The sequence below is a fragment of the Capra hircus genome, chromosome 6 (genome assembly GCF_001704415.2).
Source record: "Capra hircus breed San Clemente chromosome 6, ASM170441v1, whole genome shotgun sequence".
NCBI lineage: Eukaryota > Metazoa > Chordata > Mammalia > Artiodactyla > Bovidae > Capra > Capra hircus.
This window is the reverse complement of record NC_030813.1, coordinates 45,653,954-45,676,662: the sequence shown is the minus strand read 5'-3', so window position 1 is coordinate 45,676,662 and position 22,709 is coordinate 45,653,954. Positions and strand designations below refer to the sequence as shown.

General features: G+C 41.9%; 1 protein-coding gene across 1 annotated transcript in view; it reads left to right on the top strand.

The window, feature by feature from the left end:
- The window catches only part of SEL1L3 (SEL1L family member 3), a 109,978-nt gene extending 92,364 nt beyond the window's left edge, over nucleotides 1-17,614 (top strand). Inside the window, exons 18-24 of the mRNA XM_018049349.1 lie at nucleotides 1,358-1,448; nucleotides 1,581-1,665; nucleotides 2,771-2,880; nucleotides 7,067-7,194; nucleotides 8,017-8,119; nucleotides 8,203-8,275; nucleotides 16,489-17,614. Coding sequence (XP_017904838.1) covers nucleotides 1,358-1,448; nucleotides 1,581-1,665; nucleotides 2,771-2,880; nucleotides 7,067-7,194; nucleotides 8,017-8,119; nucleotides 8,203-8,275; nucleotides 16,489-16,628 — 730 coding nt within the window. The 3' untranslated portion in view covers nucleotides 16,629-17,614. The remainder of the gene's footprint in view (nucleotides 1-1,357; nucleotides 1,449-1,580; nucleotides 1,666-2,770; nucleotides 2,881-7,066; nucleotides 7,195-8,016; nucleotides 8,120-8,202; nucleotides 8,276-16,488) is intronic.

The window sequence follows — 22,709 nt, the reverse complement described above, 5'->3', positions numbered from 1 at the left end:
TTTTGGTAGATCATTTTAAGTCATTTTTTCTCTGCATATATGCATCTGCATCTGTATGTCCATGTGTGTATTCAGTTTTATATTTGTTTTGCAAAAATGAGATTGCACTGTTTTTTATCCTGCTTTTCTCACCCAATGGAAGATTTGGCATAGACACCTTTCTATGACTTTGAATGCTCTTCTTCAACGTCACTTTAATGACCTCCTCTGAAAGTGGCTGCACCATGGGTTAACTGAACTTGTCACTGGTTTTCAGATATTTGTGGGGTTTTTGATGTTGTCATTGTTGATATACACAGATCTGACATGAGCTCTGTTGTCACGGAGTCTTTGCATGTTTCTGATTTTTTTTTTAATTTACTATTTTTTTTTAAATTAATTTAATTTTTATTGAAGCACAATCGCTTTACAGAATTTTGTTGTTTTCTGTAAAACCTCAACATGAATCAGCAATAGGTATACATATATCCCCTCCCTTTTGAAACTCCCTCCCGTCTCCCTCTCCATCCCACCCCTCTAGGTTGATACAGAGCCCCTGTTTGAGTTTGCTGAGCCATACAGCAAATTCCCGTTGGCTGTCTATTTTGCATATGGTTATTGGAATAAACCTTCATGAGGCAGAACTGTTGGGCCAGGTGGTATGTGCATTTGTAAGGCTCTCACATTTAACAATTGCATCAATTGCTAGTGCTTCCCACTAGCAACGGTTAGAGAAACCTGTCCATTTTCCCCAAGCCCTTGCCGTTATCCAGATTATGAATCGGATGCCAATCTTTCAATAGATGACAGGTGGTCTCATTGTTTTGCGATTATTCAACTACCAGTAGTCTTGAATACTTTTTTTTTTAATGTGTTTTTGACCATTGGTATCAAGCCCCTTGTAAACTGCCTCTCCTTTGCCAAACTTCTAATGTACCACAAAAGCTCAGCTTTAATTAAGCTTGTTCACAGTCCTAAGCCTCATAAAGCCCTTCACAAAACAGGACTCAAAAGCACAGAGCTTTTTCTTAATACCACTTATCTCCTCTAAGCAAGGGTGGAGGGTGGAGGATGGAAGGATTTCAAGGGCCCAAAGCCGATAGGCAGCTCCCCAGGCAGCACTCCACGTGTCATTCGGCCAGTAGAGGTCGCTGTTGTATCAACCAGCTCCCCAACCTTATCTGTGAGTTCAGCTTTTTTAGAAAATAAATCAGTGCAAGCAGTATTTTTAACAACAGTATTTATTAAAAAAAAAAAACTCATGATTTTGTGCTTTTAAAAAAGCTGCTTATTTTGTGCCCTCTTATGTGCGAATATAAAGCTGTGAATATTAGTAAGAGCCACTATATGAAATTTATTATTAATCATCTATTTTTAGGCACGAAGCTTTGCTGTATTATGTTTTAGCAGCAGAAACTGGAATTGAAGTGTCACAGACAAATTTAGCACACATCTGTGAGGAGAGGCCAGTAAGTAAATGTATTCTCCTCAGACTAGAAGCTCTAAGGTTAAGGGTAATGAATTGGGTTTTATGGAGGCGAAATCAGTCACTTGGCCAAAATATTAATGAGGTAACTTTTTCTCCCCCTTCATTCCCTTAGGACCTGGCCAAGAGATACTTGGGTGTTAATTGTGTTTGGAGATACTATAATTTCTCTGTTTTTCAAATCGATGCTCCTTCATTCGGTACGTATAGAGAAACGGGTGCTGAATTGAAGCTTTGGAGGCTTTTAATCTTTGGTAACAGGGAACATCTAACAGCTTTGTGTGAAGTGTGGTATTTCTAAACAACTAAGAAAGAGAGTGAGAAATCTCGGCTATTAAGGTCTTGCCTAAACTCTGCTCTCAATCTCAAGCAGCGCATTTCTCTTCATCCGTCGTCTACTGAATGCTTAGAGCCACCATTTTCTAAGGAATCAGCGAGAATTGTAAGAGAAAGCTATTCTGGAGAGTCCCTGGGCCAGCCTTTTACCCTTTTGCCCTCAGATGGATTCCCTGTCTACCTGGTTCTGCTCTGTGTGATAGGAGGCTGACCCTCAGGAACTATAGTTCCCAGACCCGTTTGGATTTGATTAGTTTCAGCCAATGCGAGGCACAGGCAGGGAATTTCAGGGTAGGAGGAGATGAGAAGCCCAAATATTTCTCCACTTCTCTGTCTGCTTTGGGCTGTATCTCTGCCAATGGCTGCATTTCCATGGTCCCAGCTCCTGCCTGGCAGTCCATCCTCTGTGGTCTCAGCTGGCCCCGAGTTCTGGGAAGGTTGTAGCTTCCTGCATTGCTAATCTCTAGGTTGCCTACTCTTTCCCATTTGCCCTTTCAGCTCTTGCAACACTCGTAGCCAGTAGCAAAATCCCAGTTTTGAATGGTCCAACATGGATTCTTTTTCTGATTGGACATTGAGAGATACATACATTCTTAAAATTTTTCCTTAGAGAAAAAACAAAACATATGGCTTAAACAGAGTAAAGACATGCTCATCAATCATAAAACTCAGGCAGCAAAACCTTGATACTCCAAACATCCTTGGCTGATTGGACTGTGGGGTTGCAGACTGATTTTCACTGGGTAGTCTCCATGTAGGAGAGCTACCCAGCCAAGCAAGAAAATGTGTCCAGAAATGGAGAAATACAAAAGCCATTTTCCCTCTCCTAACAGCAAGGAAACCTAAAGATGTATCTGTATTCAGATTCTGGTGGGAAAAATTTGAAATAATGCAAAAGAGCCATTCTTCTAAAATACCGATCTGAAATCAAACCACTCGACAAATGGACCTGTAATTCTTGTCCTGCAGCATATTTGAAAATGGGAGATCTTTACTACTATGGCCACCAAAACCAGTCACAAGACCTTGAGTTGTCTGTGCAGATGTACGCCCAAGCAGCGCTGGATGGAGACTCACAGGTAAATAGCGACAGAAATGAGCTCCTGGTGGTGCTCATTCCTGAGGTTGCAAATCCACTTCTCATTCATTTTCTTGAGCCCCTCGCAACCTCTCTGAGGCCACTAATCAGCATGGCAAACCTTTATCAAGCACTTACTATGTTTCCCACGCCATTCTCATAACAATCTTGTGGGAATGGGGGTCAGTGGACCTATTTTATAGTAAAGAATGCCAAGATTGTGACAAGGTGATAAGATGCTCAAGGCTAAACAACCAGGTAATAGATGAAGCAGTTAGAGCCTAAACCCAGGTCTCCTGACTCCAAGAGTCTTTCTGTCAGATTCCATCAAACTAACTCCCCAGGTAGAAACTCAAGCAACTGCAAGTGGTCAAAATGGGAAGGAGTTTACTTGTATAGCTGAGTGATTGCTTTAGTGATAGGACTTTATTCTCAGTGACCTTTTTTTTTCAGGAGAGGGGGGACTTCTTATTTTGGAATATTTCTAAGAGTTATAGAAAGGTCACATAACCATAATACCAGTATCAAACTAAGAAATTAGTGTTGACTATACAGCAGAAGTTATTTGGATCTCACTGCTTTTTCCACTGATGTTACTTTTGCGTTCCAAGATCCCACACTGCATTTAGTTGTTATATTTCTCTAGAGTTTTTCCAACTGGGACCATTCCTATCTTTGTTTGTCTCTCATCACCTTGGTACATTTGAAGGTTGCTGGTCAGATATTTTGCAGAATGCCCCTTGATTTGTGTCTGTCTCTTGTCTCACGAATGTAGAGTTTATGCACTGGGGCAAAGATAGCCCAGAAGTGATATGTCCTTCCCAGTGTATCATATGAGGCATGCATGATGTCTTATTACTGGGGAGGTCGATCTTGTTCACTCAATGAAGGTGGTTTCTGCTGGGTTTCTTCCCTGCAATGTTAATATTTTTTTCTCTTTCTAATTTATAGATATTTGGGGAAGGTACTTTGTGACTACACAAATATTCTTTTTCTCCTCAAACTTCTGCCCACTGATTTTAGTATCCTTCAGTAAATCTTGCCTGCAACAATGTTCAGGCAACCAACTGTGGCGTGCTAATGATAATTTTCTGTTTCTCTCATTCCTTCTGTATTTGCTAATCAAAATGCTCCTGTAAGGACCTAAGGCCATTTCATGATGGAAGTTAGAATAGCTGTTACTGTCTTATGCCACAGATTTCCGGTGTTGTGATTTGTGATCTGATCACAGAGCAAAAGTTGGAAACCTTCCTATCTCAGTCTCTTTTTCTGGACCATGCCGCTCAGCTTTTGAGATCTTAGTTTCTAAGTTCCCTGACCAAGGACTGAATCTGGGCCCTTGGCAGTAACGGCACAGAGCCCCAGCTACTGGACTGCCAGAGAATCCCCATCTCCGTCTATTTTGTTTTTTTTTAAAGGAGGTGCTATATTCCTTTTACCCATATCTCTCTCACTTCACAGTTATTTGAACATAGAAAGTCACTCAAGTACTGAGTCTTGATTTTCTCATTTGTGAACTGGGGATAATAATAGCATCCAAATCATAGGTTGCAAAGATAAATGAGATGCTAGATGTAACGTGCCGAGCCCATCTCTGAGTACGCTCAGTGGACATGATCTAGCCTATATTATTATTATTTCTTCTGGAATAAAATAAATTTTGCTGCTAAAAGGATTTGCTCGAGAGCCAAACTCCCCTAAATGACATCTGTTTTTACTCAAAAGCAGGCCTGGACCTAATTTTTTTTTTTTTTCCAATTCTGAGTTTTTATTTTTCAAAAGATAATGTTATAAAAACATTAAAGAATAATTTTTAAAGAGAATAATATTGAAGAATGCACCCACAATTCCATGTCAGGGGGCTTTATTCCTTTGGTCTTTTTTTTTCTATCAATTCCTTCAGTTTTCATGCCTTTCTGAGTCCTGGCCACAGGCCAGTGGGTCTCTGTAATAGTAACTAGAGCACATGGGCCACTTGAAAAATCTGCTCCTCACATATTTCAGGAATATGTGCATCCTATTGCCTAATCTCTGTAATTATTACTCTTAACTACTGCCCCATATTCTGTTAAGCTGATAGAATGTAATTTATTAAGTTTTATCTTTTCATGGATACTTATTATATCTTGTTCACTAATTTATTGATTGATTTGACAGATGTTTATGTAGTCCTGCCGTGTCTTAGACACTGCTTAGTAGTGGGGGCACAACATTAAAAAATAGACAATATTTTTGTCTACTAAGGAAGATGTGAAGGTCATTTCCTATTGTGTTGCAATTATAGTAAGTACTACAATGAACGTGTTCGTATTTCTACCTTTTACCTCCATTTGATTAATTTCTTTATAATCTGAGAAATGGTATTACTAAGTCAAACAGTCTAAATTGTTTTATGGCTCATAATAATAGTATATTGCCGATTTGCTTTCTGAAGTTGTTTCCCAATCAATATATCACCAAGCAGTACTTAAGTATAAGAGGATAACGGAAATCACATCAGCGCTAGGTATTTTCACGGCTTAATTTTGCTAATTGAATAATACAAGTTGATCCTTATTGTTTTAAATTGTCTGTATTTGACCACTGCTGGGGAGGGACAGTTTTACATATACTTATATATGATAATTTATTTACTCTTCATATTTTCTTATGTGAATTCTCTGCTCTTACTCTCTGTCTGCTTATCTATTGGAGTTGTGGTATTTTTCAATTTAAATTATAATTAGTTCTTTATACATTTGGCCAATAGATAATGAATTTTAAGCTATTACATTGCATATAAATATTTCCCTAGTCCGTTTTCTCATTTATTTTAACCATGTTGTTTTTCCATTGTTCAAAGGCTTTAAAATTTTATAAAGTCATTTTATTCTTTTCTTCGAATACCTCATTTTAAGAGGACCTTCCTTTCAAAAAGTGAAGAAATAGTCTGTTTTCTGCTTGTGTGTGTGTGTAAAGTTTAAAGATGCCTTATACCTATAACTATCAAGAAATTATTTGTCAGCACAGTGGAGCTTCAGATTTGGGACTGTGAGTCCTGTCCGCTTGCATCTGGATCCCCTTCCCAGCTGTGTGACATAGGGCAAATTCCTTAACCTCTCTGGGCCTCAGCTTCCTAGTAACAGTAATATACAGGGTAATAGCGCCTATCTTGATTTGTTGTTATGAGGATTGAGTTAATATACATAAAACAGAACCAAGCCTCCTATACAACAGCACTCAGAAAATGCTGGCTCTGTTATTTTTATCATGATCATCACTTAGCACGCTTGTGAGACTCCTGCTGTTTACAAACCAAGGGTTGGTGATTTTTATTTAGAATCAACTAAATGAAAGAGAAGGGAGGATATGTCATTAAAGTATGACTTAATTCTTTGAAGGGCGACAACTCTTTGGAATCTATAAAGCCCTAATGATAAGTAATGCATCATTGTTTATTTCTTGGGCTGGCCACGTGCTCAGCTCCTGCTGGATGGTGCATCTCCTTCAGGTACTGTAATAGCTGTCATTCTTTATGAAGCATCTCAACCATCAGGCTCTTAACTGTGCAATTTTATTGCACCTGCACAGCGTAATATGGTAGTCCCTACCTCTGTGGGTCAAGAAGAAGATGTTTAATAAGGGAGAGGTAGGGAAGCATGCCAGAGTAGAGGATTTGTGCCAAGAGGAATCAGAAGAGGAGACTTTCCTCACTAGCTTAGGAAAGATGAGTCAAACACTCATACATGACTCTGTGCATCAGAGACCCTCTCCACTTGGAACATCAGCCGTGAGCAGCGCCCACAGCCACAGCTTGCTCCATTTCTGACATGCCGATGGTGACCCAGGGTAGTAATGTAATGATGCACATTGCCTTTGACTGGATGTTCTGGTTTTGTTGATAACTCAAAGGCATGTTTTCCAGAAAGTTCTGCCTTGAGAGAGTGAGCAGGAGGACAGATTGCTCCGGTTGACTGGCTTCTGAGCAGATGGGACACTGCAGCCTCTGAAAGCCTCCTGGTTCTCCTGCAAATAAGTTTCTCAGATGCATATATTTAGGGAAACAATTTATCAATGAAGATGACAAAGCCATCTGGCTCTAAAGACTGAGGAAAAATCCAGAGGTTGTAAAAGTTTATATTCTGAGGAGTGTACGTCTAAGTTTTATTATAAGGAAAGAATGAGTTTGCTTTCTGGCTTGTTTTCAGGGATTTTTTAACCTGGCACTGCTAATAGAGGAAGGTGCTATAATCCCACATCATATTCTGGATTTCTTGGAAATTGACCCAACAATCCATTCTAATAACATCTCCATCCTCCGGGAACTGTACGAAAGGTGAGTTCAGAGCCTCTTCAGTACGGTGACTTCTGGAGAAGTCCAAGTGGGTAGTGTTTGCTTTTTAGCTAAAGTTATCCTTATTCTTATTTTTTTTAAGTATTAGTTGCTCAGTTGTGTCCAACTCTTTGCGACCCTATGGGCTGTAGCCCACCAGACTCCTCTGTCCATGGAATTCTCCAGGCAAGAATGCTGGAGTGGGTAACCATTCCCTTCTCCAGAGGATCTTCCTGACCCAGGAATCAAACCCTAGTCTCCTGCATTGCAGGCAGATTCTTTACTGCCTGAGCCACGAGGGGAAAGCCCCTTATTTTCTAATGTCAGTGGTTATAGAGGGCCCAGGATTTGCTTCAATTAGAGAACACACAGCTGGACCCAAACTTAATTCCCCTTTCTAGTATCTGAGGACTGAGATACAGAATGTGCTTGATCTGAAGTTAAAATGCTGACCCAGGTTTTCCATGAGAGTGGAAAAAATAGTGTCCAATTAGATGATGCTTCTGCAGATAGAGAGGTATCCCTGTGTCTGGACTTTGGACACTCAGACAAAAGTGTTGCTGGCAGTCTACATGCTGCAAGGTCTTCCTTGAAATGTCTTTTTATAAATGATAAGACTGACCTTTTCTGAGATTGTTGCCTGGGTGTCTAGTATTTCCATGTAGGCTCAGACTCCTCAGAACTGCTTTATTTCTTTTTCCCCTTATCTTACGTGTGCTCATTTGACCCAAAACAGAAGGACATGGGTTTGAGGATCTGGAAATATTGGCAATGCTACCAACGTCTTCCAACACTGTCAGGATGCCCTGTGCTGTTTGTCTGCAGGTGCTGGAGCCATAGCAATGAGGAGTCCTTCAGCCCCTGCTCCCTGGCCTGGCTTTACCTTAACCTCCGGCTGATCTGGGGCGCTGTCCTGCACTCTGCACTGGTAAGGAGCCGTCTCCCCCCAGCCCTGCCCTCGTGGTCCCTGCCTTCTATCAATCATCTGACATCTGCTTCGGATGTTTGCAGATCTACTTCCTGGGAACCTTCCTGCTGTCCGTATTGATCGCCTGGACTGCGCAGTATTTCCAGTCTGTCTCAGGTAAAGATTTACAAAAAGCTGGGCCCATATATAAAAAAGTAGTGATTCTTTTTCCCTACGAGAAAAATGACACCTTCCCCCCTTGGCCATGCTGTTGCCTTTTGTTAGGAGGGTCATTCAGGAAGTGATGGTTACCCCTAGGGCTATATGGTAATCTCTGGCTGATGCAAGTCTCCAAGCACTGTTATAGTTTCCAAAATAAGCAAGGATTTAAAAAACAAAAAAATAAGATGCTTAAGAAATTGAACAAAAATGTCTACTCCCATTGCAAATATACCTGCTATCAAAAAAACTATGGATTTCCCAGGTGGCACAGTGGTAAAGAATCCACCCACCAATGCAGGAGATGTGAGATCAGTCCCTGAGTCAGGAAGGTCTCCTGGAGGAGGAAATGGCACCCCACTCCAGTATTCTTGCTTGGAAAATTCCAGGGGCAGAGGAGCCTGGTGGGCCATAATCCCGGGAGTCACAGCGTCAGACAAGACTGAGCAACTGAGCACACGTGCACACACATCAAAACTATCCTTTGTGTGTCTTAAAACCCAGTTCCAAGGCTCCCTCTGGCACAGAGTCCTCCTGTGCATCCCAGTCAAGCATGCAGGATGATAAAGAAGCTCTTGTGATGAATAGCATACCCAGTCACTTAGATTCAGAGGGAGGGGCCGAGAGGGTAATGGAGCCAGCGTTCTGTCTAGTGCGGCTTCCACTAGTCAGTAGTGCTTTTCTGAACTAGGGTGGGGCAGTCCTTCTAGCTGGGTTTAGAGTCCAGGCTTATCGCCTCATTAGCTGTGTGACTTATGGACAGTTATTCACCTTCCCGATCCTCTAATTTCTCATCAATAAAATAAAGTTATAGCAGTAGCTACTTCTCAGGGCTGTTAGGAGGGCTCAGTGAAAAAAAAATACTCATGGCACTAAAATGACAACTGTAGTTCAATGTTAGATGTTATGTTTGAAAGTGAAAGTGAAGTCGCTCAGTCGTGTCCGACTCTTTGCGACCCGTGGACTCTAGCCCACAAAGCTCCTCTGTCCATGGGATTCTCTAGGCAAGAATACTGGAGTGGGTTGCCATTTCCTTCTCCAAGATGTTATGTTTATTTGAGATATAAAACCCTCTTGGTAAAGTTCGCTGTTGTGTCTGTCTTTCCTGTGAACCATAGGCTGAGTCAGAGGAAGGCCTTGGTCTCATCATTTATGATCTCACACTTAGTAGGTGCTCAAATTTGCAAGCCCTCTCAGTGGAGAATTCCAATTCCCCACCACCTGGGAAGCTACACCAGGACTGAATTATGCACGAAGACCAACAGGGACATTTACAGATGGATACATTAGGACTGGACATGGCGTTTGAGCATCGGCACAGCCGTTGTTTGTGTAGCAAATAATAAAAAGCAAAAGGAGTGCATTTCAGCACATATTCGATGGTGAGATGGGAAGTCACTCTTCTGAGAGGCTAATACAGAGTCATTTTCCCTGATTACCTGAGGAGGTTAATAAGGAACCATCAAAAACCCTTCCAGGCTTGATGCCCTGTAGCATGCTGGCTGATAAATTTTCCTCATGCAAATTCTGTCCCGTCCCTAAATTTGTTGCCAGGTAGAGCACATTTATTTTGCATCTTGTCAGTGTTTTCCATTTCAAATTATCTTTGTCATTTTTACTCTGTAGAAATATTGTTATGATTATTACAAATGCGATTCCGTTAGAGGAGCTGGAAATTGTCTTTATGATTTTATGCCAGCTGGTCGCCATGAAAATTCATGGGCTGGTAGAATGGCTTTTATCAGAAGTCGTCTTTTTTCCCTTTCTCCATAGCACCATTATCAGTCCCTCCACATTCCACTCCCTGTCCCTCCTGCCTTTTGAAATGTTTTCCCCTTCTTAGGTATCCTTTGCTCTTTCATTCTCTTTTTTCCTTCACTTTTTTCAAACTCTTTCACTTGCTCCTTTATATATATATACCTCTTTCCTTTGGTAAGCACTGGAGAAGTCTGAATAAATTTAATTCTATGCCCTTCATTTTACAGATGGTAAAATGGGGGCTACAGGAATGACGTGGTTTGCCCAAAATCACAAAATAAAATCCAAGAAAGGATGTAGAGCAGCTGACACCTGAGCTTTTTCACACTCACAACACTTTACAGCAGGGGCTACCATCTGCCTCTGACCCATTGTCATCTTACATAAGACGTATTTTTTAACACATTTTCTGGTACCCTGAAATGAAGGACAAGTAACCTGCCTATATACTTATTTTTTAAAAAATACTCTAAACAGCGATATAAAGAAGAAATAAAAAAGAAAGCAATTATAATAAAATAACATGTATTTCAACATGTATATCCTAGTCCCGTGCTTCTTAATTCCAATGTGCATAGAGATCAGGCATGGATCTGGTTAAATATAGATTCTAGGTCAGTCAGTCTGGAGGTGGCCTCTGAGATCCTGCATTTCGCATAGGGTTTCAGGTTGCATCCACAGAGCTATTCTGTGGATCATACTTGGAGTCACAAGGGCCTAGAAGTAAAAAAAAAACAAAAACAAAACAAAAAAAAAACCTCTAGGTATTTCCAAAACATGCCCCCATGGGGGTACCTACCAGCTCTGTTAGGACTAACCTTGACTTAAAATATGTAGTAAATTATTTCCATATTTTTAAAGTCTTCAACATAAGTGCAGATTTGTCCCTAGTTTTGAAATAAGAGGGTACTCCATCAGTGATTGGGCGATGGGGCAAGGGGGGATTGGAGCACAGAGAAGAAGAGAAGCACTGAAGGGGGTCCTGAAAGGGCAAAGTTTCTGCCCCAGGCACCTCCTGGATGAGCCAAGGTCCATGAGCCGCCCCACAAATGGGATGGATGTAGTAGGCACAGGCGGTAACCCTGACCATGGTGCAGCTGGTGCAGCAATGCAGCCCGGATGCTGACACCCAGAGTCCAGAGGGACAGGATTTGTTACGCTCAGAGCCCCCCTTAAGGTGGGTGGGAGGATTGTGCCGTAAGTTAGGGACCTTTGTCAGTTTGTGATTTGCATTTTTTACTGTCAGTTGTTTTTAAAAACTAATGATTTATGGCCAGACCTTTAAATTGAACTGTCCATCCATTTTGCATCCAGCTCCAGCTACCTTCATTTCCCTCCTGAGTTTATTCGCTTTGTGATATATAGTCAGCATTTCACTGTGTTTGCCACATTAAAATGTCCTGCATTCAGAAGGCTAGCGGTGCGGGACAGTAGCTGACAGCACGGGCTGCTGAGATTCCGGCCTGTTGCTAGCTGTGTGACCTTTGGCAAGGGAGGGACCCTTTCTGTTCCTCAGTTTCCCATTCTCTAAAACAGCAGAAGACCATCTTATTTACAAAGCAGAAATAGAGACACAGACATAGAAAACAAATATACTGATACCAAGGGGGGACGGGGTGGGGGGGAGGATGGGATGAACTGGGAGATCGGGACTGATGTATACACTATTGGTACTAAGGATAAAAAAGATAACCAATGAGAACCTACTATATAGCTCAGGGGACTCTACTCAGTGCTCTGTGGGGACCTAAATGAGAAGAAAATCCCAAAAAGAGGGGAATATATGTATTTATATAGCTGATTCACTTTGGTGTACTATAGAAACTAACACAACATTGTAACGCAACTATACTCCAAAAACAATTTTTTTAAAGAAAAGAAACAAAAATAAATAAAACGGCAAAAATAGTAGTACACCTACCTCGTATTGTAGTTGAGAAAGCCAAATGAAAGAACATAGGATTCTTTAGGACTCAAGAAATGTTAGCTGGTAGCTTCCTAAGGAGTAATGGTCTCTGGGACATTTTCCTTTCAATTAAAGCATGCTGACACCAGGTAATTCCTACACTTAAAGAGCTTGTTTACCTCAGTCAGTATCACAATACTACCAGAGTCTAGCATGCTTTTCTTTGCTGTTAGGCTCTTTCTAAGACATAAAACTCGTTTTCAAAAACCAGCTGAACAAAGATACCGATTAGTCTAGCAAGCATACCAGAATAAGTCCACAAAAAATATTGTGTACACACAGTAGATCTTTTTGTTTCCTTTGAGGGAAATTGTTTTTGATTCCTAGCTTGCATTCCCCCAGTTGGCTCAATCTTTCTGGAAGCTGATGCCTCCCAGGGACGTGCTAAGGTCCATGGGTCTTGGGTGGCACTAACCACTCAGATGATCACCAGTCTGATAGCAGAATACACACTGATCTGGGCCTACAGCGTCCTTCTGGGTCCGTCAGCTTTGCAGCTTCTGAGTCATCAATGAGTCCCAAAGCTGATCATCATTAGCCTTTCTTCCCCCAACTCTTCCTTTCTCAGATTGCTGCATGGCAAGATGAGAATTCCACTGAGCTATACCCCCAGCCAGGCTCAGCCTCTTTCTCACACTCCAAAAACCTCCTTTCCCCACCTCATTGCATCTCTAAAGTACTTTTCCTCTTCCCTCCCTGTCAAAGATGCCAAGCATAATTGCCTTAATAGACTCGGGCTTTGAGGGGGGAAAAAAATCCCAAAGTGTGTCTGGGAGCATCTCAATTTCTCTTGTCACAAATCTCCCCTAAGACCAAAAAAAGTATGGAGCCTGGCTGCCTAGTAGAAAGTAAAAGGGAGAATAGAGGGAGGCAATGTAATGACCAGTTCAGAGAAAGTCCTGCCTTCCTCGGATTCGCGTAAACTTTATGTCTAAACATAACACACAGGAGAGAGCAAGATCTGTAGAACTCCTGGCTCCGGGCATGACACAGGGTCACCTTTGGAACCAACGTCAGCCAATTCAAAACATTCATAATTTAAGCCAACTCATCCGTTTCCCCTAAGTAGTTAATTTAGGGGTCTTTTAAAAAGAATAAGATGATACGAACAAGATTAATTAAACCTTTTCCTACTCTTTCCCTGTCCTCTACATTTCCAGTTAATGAGGTTTCTTCTAAAATTACAGTAAAATGTCACAAAGTGGTGCTCATGAAAAAAGCAGTAGCTTTAAAGTCAGAGTGATTTAATGGTGAGATTTTACTTTTCTCCTATCTCATTACCCTTGGTGCCCTACTGGTATCTTTACTCATGAGAAATGTTTAAATGACATGGATTTTCTACATGGGCTGGGCCCTGCTGGAGCCAGAGGCTCAAATGAGGTAGATTTAATCTTCAGATTTTCAGAGTTTCCCTCCCTCACCTCCTTACCCGCACCTACCTCCCCTGTCTTTGTAAATATTCAATTATCTCCCAATTCACCCAATATATTCTCTACTATTCTTCTTTTCTTTGTGCTCACATCTGGTGAGCTGGCAAGCAGATATTTTTCCTACCATGGTCCACGACAGAGGTTGGTGAACTTTTTCTGAAAAGGGCCAGGTAATAAACATTTGGGCCTTTGAGGGCCATCTCTGTCACAGCTATTCAACTTTCATTACAGTTCGAAAGCATTCATTGATGATACTGGAAAACAAACGATGAAGCTGGTCTTCAATAAAATGCTACTGTGGACGTAATGATTTAAATCTCATATACTTCTCACATATCACAAAATAGTACTCTTGATTTTTATTCAACCATTTCTAAATGCAAAAACCAATCTTGGATTGCAAACTATACAAAAACAGGCAGCAAGTCACATTAGGTCCACGGACTGCAGTCTGCCAACCCAGGGCCAACTCTTGATTTTTCTCACTAATGAACAGGAAATGGTCCCCCAAGCAGCAAATAATCCAAAAATCACTTCTATTTGGCTCTGGAATGCACTCTGCAATTTTTTAAGCAGCATGCTGGTTTTCCTGGTTACCTTGATTCTAGTCCGGTAATCAAATTAGAATGGATTCCAGGTGAGTGGAGACAAAGAGGCCATTCTAAAATGGTGACCCACTATGGGGGACAGGGCTTGTCCAATGATTGCAAACTCCTGATGAAAATGGAAGAGTTCTCACATGGATAATAGCAAATTTACTGCTGAAACACTGAGCATTTTTATTACGTTCTAACAAGATTTCAGTGGTGGCAATGCTAATTATGCATTCTTTCTACATTTACACATTGGCACTTTTTTGTTTTAATCAGAAAACTGATTGCTGATTTATCTTGTTACCATGGTGATTTAAACATTTCCCTCAGCTTGAAATGGAAAAATAGGTGACTTAGTACTTCATTAACTTCCTCAGGGGATCATCAGAAGGATAAATCTTTGGGCCTGAGAAGGTTTTGGACACCATGTGATCCAAGCCCCTCAACTTACAGATGAGGAAACCGAGGCCTATGCGATTCAAGCATCATCTTAGGACTGAAATGTCTGCCATTTCAGTATCTACCCCAAAGTTGCCTACTAGTGGTTGATAAATGTGATTTGCCTAGAACAGGTCTCCTGACTCCAACAAACGGTCTTTCTACCGAGTCACCGGGTCTCACAGTCCCTGCCATGCATGGTTAGGTCACCTGCCAGCGTGAGTGTCATCATTACATAACACCTGGGCACCACCCCCCACCCCACACCACCATCACCACTGTGTTGTTCTTTCAGAACAATCTCTGGATTCACAAAGTCTTCTGTAGATACTGGAGGGGGCTCCTTGAAGAATTCCTTTACATCTTCAAAAAGGTCAGAGGCTTTGGAGCCCATTCCTGATTTATCTTGGAATAGCCTCTCAGAGGTGGCAATCTTGAAGAGTTTATCTAGAGGTCAGATGATCAGCGTCTGGTGGCATCTTCTGCAAGTTGGTACATTTCAAGATGGGCATTTGGGAACCTTTAAAAAACTAACTCAAGGACTGCAGAACTTAAGAGCACTGCTTAAAGGCAAGCTAGCCATTGTTCCCACAAAGCATGGCCACTGTACTAGCCATATGTCATGCTACCCCATTTGACAGAGAAACTGCAGCTCAGAGAGGTTAAGTAACTTGCCCAAGATCGCTCAGCAACTGGGAACTGGCAGGACCATGTGACTCCTCGGTTTTCTGGCTTCAAATTTTAGCTATTTTCATAAGCTCTTGGGGTCTAAAAGTGAGCCATAAGCATCCCAGAAACAAATGCTTTCATCAGTCCTGCCAGCCAGGCCCCAGAAATTGATAAATCAACACATTACCATGGTTAGCCAGGTCACTAGTAGTATTAGCTAACATCTAATGAGTATGTAGACAAACCAAACACTGCTTTAAAAACGGAATATACATTAATTCATTTAATCCTTATGACAATAAGGTATAGATATTCTTATTTTGCCCATTTTTTAAGAGGCAGAAAGAGAGTGGGTAACTTGTCCAAGGTTACATCACCGATTAAAGGCAGGGCAGCCAGGTCCCAGAGCCCAGTTTTATGGATGGACCAGGATATATCTCAGCCTCAGTGCCTAACGCAGGTGTGTCAGCCTTAGCACTTGTGATATTTGGAGCTGAATCACTCCTTGTTGATGGGGGCAGGGGAGGCTGGCATAGGCATTTTATGATGCTTAGCAGCATCCCTGGCTTCTGCCTTCTAAATGCCAGTAGCACCTCACCCTCCAGTTGTGACAACCAAGAATGTCTACTGACGTTGCCAACTGCCTCCTGGAAATCAAAATTACCCCCACTTGAAAACTATTGACATACAGTATAAAACTTTATAAGCCTCCCTAATCTTTATGGTGGTCCAAGCTTCTTACTAAAGGTAGAATGATAAATAATTAAGCCTGGTAATTATGTTTCCAAAGCTTATATACATGGACTTAAATAAGTCAGTTTAAATCAAATTTGGTATATCATCCAAATGGAATCAGAATATGAATGAAACCAACACTCTTTTCTGATTGATTGTTATAATCCATAGCTTGCATTGCATCAACACCAAGTGGAGAAAAAAGAGAGAGAGAGATCTGACCGTAGAAAACATAGACCAAGGGTTGTCTCTCCCTTCCGTCCTTCCTTCCATCCCTCCACCTTCATTCCTTTCTTTTCCTCTTTTTCTTTTTTTCTTAATATTTACCTGGAATTCACAGCATAATTTTAAGACTTAGACTCCCAGAGATCTTTGTATATCTATTCCAATTGCCATTTTATAGGAGGAAACACCAAAGTCCAAAGAACCTAGATAATGGGTCCAAAGTTGCTCATCTGTTTATAGTATCAAGGACACTAGATGAGCAGCATCTCTTCTGGCTTGCTAGAGTCCAGGTGTGGTTGTGTGTCCCATACATACAGTTTTGAGGATTCAGCATGTGTTGTGCACGTGTCTCTGCAGCCAGCAGTTCCTACCTGACAGCAGCCCGGGCCTCTGCAAACCCTACGGACCCCCCTGCAAGTCCAGCTGTGACTCCAACGGCAGATGCCTCTGCTCAGGACCAGCCCACCGTCACCAACAGTCCAGAGCCACGTGGGTGAACTGTGTGATCCAGGTCTCTCCAGATGAGAGAAAATCCTTTCAGCAACTGGTATTGGAGAGCTGTGGCTGGGGCATTATACACCTTAAATGTCTTCTCAACTGGATGCAAATTTTGCACTTGGTGTCTTTTTTTTTTTTTTTTAATTAAAGAAATACCCAGAGCAGACAGTGGTTATACCAAAGGTTATCAAACAAATACAAGGAGCATCCTAATCACAGAGGTGTGTTGGGAAGGTTAGCTGGGTTATTCTGGATGTCTATGCCTAATGATTGTGTGTACAGGGAGTCAGAGTTTGCCTTGTGGTGTATCCAAATCCTTATACACTGAGGTGCATTTTAAGAATCTTAGCCCCTTGTTCATTCCATTTTATTAAAACAACAGAAAATTGTGACCTCTCTACCAGTTGGATAATATTTGGTATGCGTGTTTGCCACTGCCCTGCTCCTCGCAGTCCCACGGAGAGATTTCCATTTGACATCTAAGACCAGCATTTCTGAGGCACCTTGAAATGAATAGGTTAAGGCTGGAAACACAGGAAAGGCAATGGCTTTGTAAATGGGTTTACATTTTTCTCCTTGATTTTTTCTAGGGTTGTAATGCTTCCAAATCAGTTAATGACACTGTTGGATGTCATTTACTTTTCAATTGCAATCCATAAAATAACATTTAGAAAATTCTTAGTATTTAAGTGTAGTATTTTCCATGAATTACCCATTAGAATAGACTGGCAGCAGTGGAAAACGCAGGAAACAAGACTTTAGCTCATAGTCTCATTCCCCACCCATTATGCCTGCCTGCATCTGCGTAGGGGTGTGTGTGTGTGTGTGTGTGTGTGTGTGTGTTTCTGAGGAAGAGAAAGAGCCAACTGCCCACACTGTATGCTGCTAAGGTAGTAAATAAATCAGTAATGCAATATTGTGGGTCCAAACTACTCTTTGCACTACTTTATTTACAGTAGTAAATAAAAATTATTTTTATACCATTGACTCCTAGGAAGTGGCTGCTTTTTTTTACTTTTTTGTAGTTAACTGTTGTCATCGTACAAAGTCCTAAAGTCCATACATTCACCTCAAGGAGGCAAAAAGAAAAAGTCCCCTTATGAGAGGGATTATTGCTGGTAACCATTAACGTTTGTGGATAGAGAGGTGGCAGGAGTCTCCTCTCCAGGGAGCCTGAGCTCAGGGGCGGGGCCCTGTGATGTTCACACAGTATCAGCTGTTGTCTCAGGGCTCTGCTGTTGTGAGGCTGGGTTTCTATCAGTTCTAGGCTAAGTCTGTAGCCCATCCTTTCACTCCTCTGTGTACTGTTCTTGTTTTAGCAAAGACTATCCTTCCTGCTTGTGAGAACATTAGGCTTTGGAGTCAGACAGCCCTGGATACAAATTCTGGTTCTGCTGCTTACTAGCTCTGTAATCTGGGGTGAGTGATTAACCTCTCTGAGTCCCAGATTATTGTTTTACAAAATATTGGCCATATAACCCACCTCTTTGGCTTTTTATGAGGCTTAAGTGGGATAACAGGGCTTCCCAGGTGGCCTAGTGATAAAGAACCTGCCTGCTAGTGCAGAAGACTCACATTCGACCCCTGGGTGGGGAAGATCCCCTGGAGAAGGAAATGCAACCCATTCCAGTATTCTTGCCTGGAGAATCCCATGGACAGAGGAGCCTGGCGGGCTACAGAACATAGCGTTGCGAAGAGACAACAGACACAACTGAAGCGCCTCAGCACACACGCAATCAAGTAGGGTAACGTGTAAAACTCTCAGGATGGTGCCCTGAACATGATTGGTTGTTATTTATATTAGAAAGAGAAGTTGAGGGGTCAGATCAAGGGCTCTTTGGTCCACCCAGATGCTCTTCATGGCAAACACGCCTGTTCTCCAGCTGCTGGGAACACAGGCCAAGGACAGTCCATAGCTGCACTCCTCACTGGGGATTGCCATCAGTGACAGGGATCTGCCCAAGGTAAATTCTTTGCACATGCAGCTCAGGGCCAGTGACTGGTTAATGTCGGGGGGGAGGGTTTCACAATCTCAGCACTTCTGACGTTCGCGGTCAGGTGCTCCTTTGTCGTGGGGCAGTGGAGGAGGGTTGCCTGTCTTGGGCATTAGGATGTACTTCAGCAGCATCACTGGTGTCTACCCATTACAAACCAGTAGGGCGTGCAGCACCCCAACACACACACACCCTCGTAGGCCAGTTGTTACAGCCAAAAATGTTCTGACATTGCCAAACATTCCTTAGAGGGTAAAAAATCATCACCCCTCCTTCACCTTGAGAGTGATTGGTGTAGGAAAACAAAGGCTCCTGGCCTCAATTTGGAACAGTCCTTGAAGGGCCACCCCAGCTTGAACGCCACTTTGATGGCACCCTCATTCTAGCTCAAATTCTCCCTCTGCCCAATTCTGCCCTCCTTGTTTTCACATTAGATTTCCTGACATCTCCTATAAAGGCTCCTATAAACCTTTCCACACAACCCTGCACTAAGAATCTGTTTCCAAGAAACACAATTATTTTAGTCTTCTAGAGCTGCCATGTCAAAGTAACACAGACTGGGTGACTTAAGCAACAGAACTTATTTTCTTGCTGTAGGGAGACTGGAAACCCAAGATCAAGATGTCAGCAGGGTGGTTTCTTCTGAGGCCTCTCCCTGGCATGTAAGTGGCATGTCTTCTAACGGTATCTCTTTATAGTCTTCCTTCTATGTGTGTCTGTGCCCTGATCTCCTCCTCTTACAAGGACACCAGTCCTATTGAATCAGGGCCCTTCCTAATGACCTCATTTTACCTTAAATATCTCTTTAAAGACCCTATCTCCAAATGTGATCACATTCTGTGGTACTGGAGGTTAAGACTCTAATACGTGAGTTTTAGGAGGACAAAATTCAGCCCATAATACCAACCTAAAACACCATGGGGGTTGATTAAGGTCCAGAATATGGACTCTTGGGAGGTGTCCTGATCTGAGACAGGTGCCCAAACTTGCTCATCTCAGCTGATTCTGGAAAGAACAGGAGTGGTTCCAGAGCCAAACCACTTCCATCACTTCAGCTGAAGCCAGTAGAACGAGAGTAAAAGTGTTAGTCGCTCAGTTCTGCCAACTCTTTGAGAGCCTGTGGACTGTAGCCCACCAGGCTCCTGTCCATGGAATTCTCCAGACAAGAACACTGGAATAGTAGCCATTCCCTTCTCCGGCGGATCTTCCCGACCCAGGGATTGAACCTGGGTCTTTTGCACTGGAGGCTGGATTCTTTACCATGTGAGCTACCGGGGAAGCTAGTAGGTCTTCCATCAATTCTTGTTCCAGCTTAGACTCCTGTTCTCTCGAGAGTTCTCAGACAGTATGATGTAGATCCAGCCTCGATCTCCATCTTCTCTCCTTATGTTCTAAACTCAGTTCCCACAAGTCCGATGTCCATGCTGGCTGGAATAGAACCCTGCACAGTGAAGGAAACAGGGCCTGGGTTTGGGGATGGGGGGTGGGGAGAGAAAAAGGAATGGGAGGATGGGGTCCAGAGGTGATACTCAGTTACTTCCCTATTGTCCCCTCTCCTTGGGACATTCTTAGGCCAGAGGGTGAAGTTCAGTAGATTGTCAAACAGATCTAGCACACAGATGTGATTTATTTGGTCCACCGAATACTTTAAAAAATTCAATTATGTTGTTATCTTAAAGATTTTAGGCTTTTCCTAGAAAAATCTACAGATGTGAAAAAAACTGCACTTTCATTGCTATGTGGTAAGAACTGGCTGGAGCTGAGAAGGTCTGCTCTTTTTAGATAGATCTTGCGCTTTCTGGTTTGCCCCCGTCTCCACCATTCCCTGCTGTTTAAGCTTAACCTATGTAGGTATTTGAATTTATGATCCATGCTTTGGACTTTCTCTTCATGCTTAATGACTATTTTGACAAGTTTGAGACAGACCTCCAAATGTCTCTACTGCTTAATCACTGCAAAGCCCCTGGGGAACTGGCGAAGCGGCAGTCTTTCTGCGGCCTGATAGAGGGAGAGGCCAAGTTGCGAGTCATGTGAAGTCCCAGTAAATTGTCCAAAATGTTGCGGTATAAAACGGCAATTAAAAAAAACAAAACACAGTATTTTCAGGAATTCCCTGGCAGACCAGTGATTAACATTCCATTCTTTCACTGCTGAGGGTGTGGGTTCAACCCCTGGTCTGGGAACTAGGATCCCACAATCCTCACAATGAGACCAAAAAATTTTTCTAAAGATTAGCATTTTCCTATACCAACAAATAGCTAAATGATAAAATATTAGAGAATTATATTTGTTAAAAACAAATATTTAATAAAATAGTAAATATTGTAACTTAAATAGTTCATTTACAATAGCAATACAGTTATAAAAAGGATAAACAAACATGTCTAGTAATTAACAATGAATTCAATAGATCTTTACCAAGAAAAATATTTTAATTTCAAAGTATATAATGGACTCCCTGGTGGTCCAGTGGTTAAGAGCCTTCCTAACAATGCAGGTTATGACCAACCTAGATAGCATATTCAAAAGCAGAGACATTACTTTGCCAACTAAGGTCCGTCTAGTCAAGGCTATGGTTTTTCCAGTAGTCATGTATGGGTGTGAGAATTGGACTGTGAAGAAGGCTGAGCACCAAAGAATTGATACCTTTGAACTGTGGTGTTGGAGAACTCTTGAGAGTCCCTTGGACTGTAAGGAGATCCAACCAGTCCATTCTGAAGGAGATCAGCCCTGGGATTTCTTTGGAAGGAATGATGCTAAAGCTGAAACTCCAATACTTTGGCCACTTCATGCGAAGAGTTGACTCATTGGAAAAGACTTTGATGCTGGGAGGGATTGGGGGCAGGAGGAGAAGGGGACGACAGAGGATGAGATGGCTGGATGGCATCACTAACTCGATGGAAGTGAATCTGAGTGAACTCCAGAGAGTTGGTGATGGACAGGGAGGCCTGGCATGCTGCGATTCATGGGGTCGCAAAGAGTCAGACACAACTCAGTGACTGAACTGAACTGAACTGAACAATGCAGGGGACATGGGTTCGATCCCTGGTCTGGGACGATTCCATGTGTTTCGGGGCAGCTGGGCCTGTGCCCCACAGCTACCAAGACTGTGCTCTGAAGCTGGAGTCAGGGAGCTGAAACTCACATATCCTGGAGCCTGCGTCCCGGAACAGGAAGGCCACCGCAATGAGAAGCCCAGGCACCACAGCCAGAGAGTAGCCCCTGTTCACCCAAACTAGAGAAAGCCAGCATGCAGCAACACAAGCCAAAAATAAATAATGGATAAACATTTTTTAAAAGTGTATAGAGAAGATATAAATAAAGCAGTATACCAAGTTCATGGGTGGGATAACAACATAAAAATATGTCAATTTCCTCATAGTTGACATATAAATTCACTGAAATTTTAATCAAAGTCCTGATTTTGTGAGAAACTAGCAAACTGATTTTAAAATTTATATGAAAGAATAAAAATCCATGCATAACTAACTAAAAAAACAAAAGTGAAGTGCATTGACCTACCCAATATTATTATACAACAAAATCATAATAGCAGAAATAGTAGGGTGATGATGCAGGAACAGACAAATGATTCCAGGTGAAAAAATGGGGATCACAGGAACCGACTGGATTTATATGGAAATTTGATGTGTGATAAAATATTATCACAACTCGGTGGGACTAAGAGTGGAATATTTAATAAATAGAGTTAGGAAATTGGCCAATCATATGCAGAAAAATAAGATTGAAATTGTACCTCACGTCCTTTATTTTTAAAATTCAAAATAAATTAAAAATTTAAAATAAAAAGTAGAACCGCAAGGCTAGTAGGAGAAATTGTAGGAGAATATTTTACACATTATAATAAGGAAAGATTTTTTAAAACAATATATAGGTTTTCCCTCTTCAAAAATGAAGGATTTTTATTCAGAAAAGTCTACCACAGCCAAAGTTGGTGGATCGGTGACAGGCTGGGAGAAGGCATTTGTAACATCCAGCGCTGCAAAGAGGCAATATATAGATTGCGCTAGGAATGTAGGTTAATTAACCACCACAACAAACAGAAAACCCAGTAGAAAAAATAAT